The following is a 7759-nucleotide window of genomic DNA, read 5'->3' as shown; positions in this document are numbered from 1 at the left end:
AGTTTACCTCGCTTGTCACGGATTCTTGTCTTGACCCATCGTTAAATTCAATTCAGTAATAATGACAAAAAGAAGTTCCTTTGCATGGTTGCCATTCCCATCTACATACCAACAATGACATATTAATTAAGTGGAAAAATACCCATTTTCTTTTTCACAATAATTCCCACAAAGAAACTGTTTCTATTTTTTTTTTTTATAAGCCAAAAATTTTATTAATAATTTCAGGAAAATTTTAGTCTGTAGCGCCAAAAGTAAATCTAGCAGCGAAAATATATCCAGCTAACAGGCTCTCCCATACACTCAACCTAAATATCACATGTTAAGTGATTCCCCTGTTTTTTTTTTTTTCCTCTTCCTTTCTTTTACTCTTTTTTCGTATCAACTACAGATTAGTATAATCCCAAACTCAGCGAGTCAACCAAAGCAAATCCCTTCTCTATATAAGAGCTACAAAGCAATGCTACTTTTCGCCAAGATTCCTCTTCCATATATCCATACTTGTAGGAAAACCTAGCTAAGACCTAACTTCCTATTCCTGTCTTTGCTTCGTAGATAGAAAGCATCGCTATTAACTTATCGACTTGGCTGGTCAAAGATGGAGCCACAAAAAAGAGTAGAAACAATAGAAGTTGATGAAGAAAAATGGGTTTATGATTCTTCTGTGGATCATAAAGGAAGGGTTCCTCTGCGAGCTTACACTGGTGTTTGGAAAGCTTCGCTGTTTATCATAGGTAAGCAATAATTAATATGCGTGATTCTGTCATTTAATCATTGGTTTCATAAATAATTTCCCCACAAGACAAAACAAGCTTGCATGCTCATCCATTTGGTAAAATTTTCATCTCGTTTCAAATTCTATACAAGTTAATTTACTCTTCAAAATAATTAGTTGAGTTTATAGTTAAATTGCTTAATTAAGAGTTAAATAATTACAGATTTTAATAGTTGCTACATATATTTGTATGTAATTTATAGGAAATTTTTATTTAAATCGGATTTACAATGGATCCGAGATGTCCTCAGATTCATGTCCATTTAAGGCATTTTTTTTATTGACTGAGCTATGTAATTAAGATAATTAGGGCAACTAATTTTCTTTTAGTACTTTCAACTTCAGTCAGCAAGAGAATCCAACCATAAAGGGATTGACGAATGTTCTATTATCATGGTTTGATCCTTAGTAGTCGTCTAGCTTATATTAAAATATATTTATCTAATTAATAATTAACACGTATTATTAAAATAATGATAAGCTCATTATAAAAAATAATTTTTTAAATTTTGATTAATTGAGTTTATAATTTATGTAAGAATTTCTGTCGGTAGGACATTATTTTTTCGTTTAAAAGATGTGCCACACATTAATTAGAACTCGTCGCACATGGGATGGGTGGGAGGGGCCACTGCGGCACTACTTAATACGTGACTCTGCTTAATTTGATATATATAGAGGATGTCCATTCTATCGCATTCTCCAGAAAAACAACTTCACTAGCGACATGCGTGGAATTCCCAGCCACAAAACGAGAACAATATATATATATATATATATTAAAGTATAACACCTTGCTAAAACTCCAGTCTTTTTCTTAATAAAATCTTTAATATATTTAAAAATAATCAAACCTAATAATGATCCATTTAATCAGTCTTGTATATATAATTAGTTTCCATCTTGTGTTGGCAGCAATTGAATTCAGTGAAAGGTTGAGTTACTATGGAATAGCAAGCAGCTTAATCATTTACCTGACAACAGTGATTCATCAAGACCTCAAGACTGCTGCTAAGAACGTAAACTTTTGGTCTGGAGTGACTACTTTGACGCCTTTATTTGGAGGATTTGTTGCTGATGCTTACTTGAGCCGATTCTCCATGGTTTTAGTTTCATCTATCATCTATATTCTGGTCACCATCTCATCTTATTTCCATTTCCTTTTGTGAACTTTAATCATATAATTGTCTCATGCATGATGAGTATATTTTTCTTATAATTGACCTCAAAATTCAAAAAATTTAATATGACATTGTCTCTCCATTAAAATTTTTTATGTGTTAAAGGAAACACTGGATATCAATATATATGATTGGTAAAAACATTAGCAATATATAGAATAGAAGTGGCTACGCTCCATTTTAGAATTGAAATTAGGTCAATTCAATTTGAAATAGAAATTGATTAAATTTGAATTAATTGAAATTGAATATAAATCAGACCAGAATCAATTAATCCAATTTCAGTCGGTTAGATTAGTTATTAATTATTTCTATAAAAAATTTAACTATGATTTTTGGTTTTACTGTTTTGTTGATGTGGACGCACAGGGTTTGATTCTTTTAACAATGTCCCAGTTTCTTACAAGTTTAAAGGCTTGCGAAGAAGCTATGTGCCACGAGTCCAGGAAGGTTCATGAAATGGTTTTCTTCCTTGCCATGTATTTAATCTCCCTAGGAACTGGAGGGCATAGGCCTTCCTTGGAGAGCTTTGGAGCTGATCAATTCGACGATGATCACTGTGAAGAAAGAAAGAAAAAGATGTCATATTTCAACTGGTGGAATTTTGGCCTTTGTTCTGGACTCCTCCTTGGTGTAACTCTGATTGTTTACGCTCAAGACCATGTGAGCTGGGGTGTTGCAGATATTATTCTGACAATAGTTATGGCTCTATCACTAGTTATACTCATTATTGGAAGGCCATTTTACCGATATCGGGCACCATCAGGCAGCCCCTTAACGCCAATGTTGCAGGTTCTTGTAGCTGCTACAAGAAAAAGAAATCTGCCACATCCTTCAAATCCTGCTGAATTATATCAAGTCTCCAACATGGACCATGGGAGGCTTCTCTGCCATACCAAGAAGCTCAAGTAATCAAGAGAAAGAAGTCTTTGTTCCTATTCAAATTTCATGCATGATTTAATCAGCTGTATCTGATATTATCCATTTTTTGGATTATCAGTTAATTAGAAACCCCATTAAATTGCAGGTTTCTTGACAAAGCTTCTATTCTGGAAGGCACAGAAAATTCTGCTGAGAAGCAAAGTCCTTGGAGACTTGCAACCGTGACAAAGGTTGAGGAAATGAAGCTTATTCTCAATATGATCCCAATATGGCTAGCCACCCTACCATTTGGAATTTGTGCAGCACAAGCCTCCACATTCTTCATCAAGCAAGGCCTCGCGTTGAACCGAAAGATTGGAAATGGTTTTGAGATTCCTCCAGCCTCCATTTACTCACTTGGTGCCATTGGAATGATAATCTCCGTCACAATTTATGAGAAGATCCTAGTTACAATACTAAGAAGAAAAACAGGAAATGAGCGAGGAATCAAAATCCTCCAAAGAATTGGTATTGGAATGGTTTTCTCAATTGCTACAATGATAGTTGCAGCCTTGGTTGAGAGAAAGAGACTAAGGGTTGCTGAGAAGGATCCACCGAAGGGGTCACTTTCAATGAGCGTGTTCTGGTTGGCTCCGCAATTTCTCATCATAGGCATTGGAAATGGATTTACGCTAGTGGGGTTGCAAGAGTACTTCTATGACCAAGTTCCTGATTCAATGAGGAGTTTAGGAATTGCCTTCTACCTTAGTGTGACTGGAGTTGCAAACTTCCTTAGTAGTCTCCTGATAACAGTGTTGGATCATGTCACAGAGGAATATGGGAAGAGTTGGTTTGGAAAGGACTTGAATAGTAGCCGCTTAGACAACTTTTATTGGCTTTTAGCAGCCATGGCTGCAGCTAATTTGTTCGTCTTTGTGTTCTTGGCTCGGCAATATTTGTACAAAAATGTGCAGAGGAATGTCGTTGCGGGCCTTGTGGCTGCTTGCCCAAAAAATAATAATAATAATAATAATAAGGGTGATTTAATGGCTTGAAATGCATGTTAAGAGAAGATATTGTTGTTAGTAGTATACTCTAGAGCATATCCAATAATTTGTGTCTTGTAAATATTAATTCTTCTTTAATAGTAAATATCTTTTCTTTTAATTTAAATTATTTAAATTTAATTGAAAATATCCTTTAACAGCTTGTTAGATGTTTCATTCTTAAGATGTTAAAAATATAAGTAACAGAACAATCTAGTACAAGCGTTATAAATTTTGATTCCCAGTCAAGGATATCTCATGGGTATGATTTATCCGTGTAGACTGTTTTAGTTCCACGGATTAATATGAGATATTAATAAGATGGAATGATAAGTCTCATACTATATGACAAACATAGTGGGCACTTATAAGATAAGTAGGCTAAACCAATGATATTAAGATGATGTGTACATAGAGTTTACTCTTGTTAATACATTATCATCTAGATCATAATAGCGCATATAATCTCTTGACCTGAGATGACACGGTTATTTTGTTTATAAGTGATTTGAGTTTGATACCGCTTACATACTTATACTGAATATGAGTGTAAGAGCTTGTGTTAGCTCCGACTAGTTATATATAGAGATAGGTGTTAAATCAAGACAGAATCTGTTGCCCTAAATAAATAGGAATAAAATCCTATGTCTATCTCAATTGTTCTAAGTTATTAGAGTTTGACATAAACCATAACCCTAGCTAAAATTGCGTTTTTGTAATAGAGAGATTTTAGTACATGGTATGTATGATCAAGGTTCATGAATAAATTAATTAATTCATCACTAGTTAGGTAGTTATGATACATTATACGAGGTGTCAATCATGATTTATAAGAACTAAGAGTGATAAGGGAATTTCACTCTAAGTATGGAACAGTTCCAGTACTATTAAAGAGTTAATATTATTCACATTGTCAATTAGTGATGAACCTAAAAAGTCACACATAATAAGAATAATTTGATTAAAGCATAATTAATTTGATTAATTAATTAAATAGTTTAATTAATTAATTAAATTAATATTTTTAGTTTGCAATAAGATTATAAAGTTTCTAGCATGATTTGAAACTAAATTCATCAATAAAAGTATTCAAGTTTATGTTTAAAGTGTTTAAATATAAACTTGATTAATTAATTTTAAGGTAAGATACTTTAATTTGATTAAAATGACTTGGGAAGTTATAGAAGAGAGAAAATTAATAGTTAATTAGTATTTTATATATACTAATTAATTAAGGTTTTAATTCCTTAAATTAACTTAACAAGTGGCCAAATTAAAATGAGAAAACACATCTAATTGGAGAAATTAGACGTAGACACTTGTAAAGGTGGTAATGATTAGTGATCAACCATTAATTGAACTTATGGGAATTAAATATCTCTTAAGTGTTAGAGATAAGAAGATAACTTTAATAAAAGGTGTTAATCTTTTCCTTCTTCTCCACTTTTCTCTCAAGCCAAGTTCTCTACCCATCTTCCTTGTGATTAATTCAAGAAAAATTTGAAGTTGTCACTCTTAAATTAAAAATAGAGAAATTGTTTCTCTATACTTCCATTAGCTTAAAACCAAGAAAAACCTTAAACTTCATCTTTGTGTAAACTTGGTCAAGGCAAGGAGAGGAAGCACAAAGAAGTTTCAGTTGAGTCTTGGTGCTTTGGTCATCTTATTTGTGTGGACGGACTAAAGAATCGACCTTTGACGATCTAAGCTTCTCAGATAAGGTGTTAATGTGATTCTGCACCTAAATGGGTAAACTCCTTAATTTAGTCTTAATAATTTTAAGGTTTTAAGTTTCTGAATGGCTAATAGGATTTTTTAGCAATTGAGTTACAAGTGTTGTAACTAAAATATGTGTTTTTACAATAGAATAAAGTATTCACATGTTGCATGACACATTAGGGTTTAAAAATTTAAAATTGCTAATTTTGCACCCTTAGTACTAATTTTCTTTTACTTGGTATCAGAGCCAACCTATTTTGACATTAGAAACTTTATTTCATGTTATATGTTGGTTGGGAATCAAGAAAATTGCATTTTGGATGTTAAAATTGAAAATATTTGAGCTCCAGGATAGTTACACGGCCCATGGTGTGTTCTGGAACACTGGCCGTGCAACATACTAGTGGAATTAGAAACTTTATAGAAAAACACGCCCTCGGTGCATCTAGTTACACTGCTCGTGTTCTTTAGAACAAGGCCTGTGTTATGGAACATGCCTCGAGCCATGTTTAACCTAGCATGTTCAACCACACGAAGCGTGTTATAGAACACAGCCCTTGTTATGGAACACACCCCAGGCCGTGTTCTGCTTAAATTTCCAATTTTTCAAATTTTTTTTAATTTTTCTCAATTTTTCTTTATGGTTAAAGTGTTTAATCATAATCCCAACCAAAATAACATGATTTTGGATATGATTCAAAAGGGAAAATAAATTTTTTTTTTTATTAGATATTTAAAATATTCCTTTTATTCAAGAGTTGAATATGCACATGCATGAAGAATGATCATGGACTTAGATTAACCTATGTGATTTATAACACCCTCACTTTAGCAAGTCCGTACATTCTACTGTTCCGATGACCGGTATCGATCCGAACAGCTAGAATGTCTGGAACTATATTTACACTAGAGTGAGCAGTCATAAATAACTTAAATAATGGTAAGAAAAATCTAAGAAAAATTTTAGAAATAAAATACAATGAAGTTTAATGAGTCGGTGCCCTAGCGATAGGTAACCTAACGGAAAGTTACTGTCTTCACAGCTAGAAGCCCTAAACCTGAGGAAAATTTCGTGAAATAATTTTTGGGACTCTAGAGAAGAGTTATTGAGGTTTTGATGGCATCAGAATGCCAAGAAAATACTTAAAAAAATTTTTCAATTAGTACAGATAATTTTAGCTCATTAAGCTAAACGAATTGCATTTTTGTCATTTCGCCTTCGAAGATGATTTTTGACCGACTTGTCCATTTATGTAAGTGAATTATATGACATAAAATATGAATAAAAAATGATGAAAATTAAATAGAAAATGAGTAGAAAAGAAAAGAAAAGAAAATGAATTAAAATGGAACTTATGACATCACTATGATGTCATTATAAAGGCTTCCACCAATCAAATTAAAGCAAACTTTTAAAAACAAACTTAAAAAGAATTAATGGGCAGAAATTAAAAGAAAAATTCTGCCACTTCTTCTTCAACCAGCCGAAGTGCTTGAGAGAGAGAGAGAGAGAGAGAGAGAGAGAGAGAGAGAGAGAAAACTCCATTAACTTTCAAACAAGCTTCCATTTTCACTTGATTGTCACAATAAAACCCCTTCCTATCTTCATTAAAATTAATCCTTATCACTAGAGCAAGCTTGAGGCAGCAATTTGAAGAAAAAATTGAGAAGAATTACAAGCTCAAGTAAGCTCTCAAGTGAGGTTAGTAACCAATTCTTCTCTCTCTCTCTTAATTTATAGTTAGGTACATGAATTAAGTAGGAAATTGTAAGAGATTTGCATGAAAATCCCTTGTATGTCTTCCCCCTAATTTCGGTAGCCATGGATTCACTAGGGTTGTGGTGAATTTTTTTTTAATTAAAGTGATATATTAGCTGCCCCTAATGTGAATTCTATGATTAGTATAACAATTGGGAGTAAAATGCATGAATTGAAGACTTTGGTCAACTAGGGTTAGGGTTTTGAACCAACAATTGGGGGTTGATGCAATTGAGCACAAATTGATATCTTAATGGTCAAATAATGACCATTTGGTGTAGTTTGAACCAAGTTTGGAGTGACTTGTGACATTAATTAAGGTAAAGATTAGGCTGCCTCATGAGTGCATTCTGAATCCTTTGAGTCCAGTGTGCTCTTGGGGTTATAACTCAAGTTATGTAACTCCAAATGGGCGAAA

The 7759-nt window shown here is 33.0% G+C and overlaps 1 protein-coding gene across 1 annotated transcript; it reads left to right on the top strand.

Annotated features, from left to right (window-relative positions):
* Window positions 1-311: 311 nt before the first annotated feature.
* On the top strand, window positions 312-3979 carry LOC110643461 (protein NRT1/ PTR FAMILY 5.6). The gene is made up of 4 exons (XM_021795835.2): window positions 312-734; window positions 1691-1908; window positions 2326-2864; window positions 2984-3979. Exons 1-4 carry the CDS (start codon window positions 599-601, stop codon window positions 3870-3872), a joined length of 1782 nt encoding a protein of 593 aa, XP_021651527.2. The 5' UTR covers window positions 312-598; the 3' UTR covers window positions 3873-3979.
* The last annotated feature ends 3780 nt before the right edge of the window (window positions 3980-7759 follow it).

The sequence above is a fragment of the Hevea brasiliensis genome, chromosome 3 (assembly GCF_030052815.1).
Source record: "Hevea brasiliensis isolate MT/VB/25A 57/8 chromosome 3, ASM3005281v1, whole genome shotgun sequence".
Taxonomy (NCBI): domain Eukaryota; kingdom Viridiplantae; phylum Streptophyta; class Magnoliopsida; order Malpighiales; family Euphorbiaceae; genus Hevea; species Hevea brasiliensis.
The sequence above is the reverse complement of the archived record's forward strand: the minus strand, read 5'-3'. Positions and strand labels throughout refer to the sequence as shown.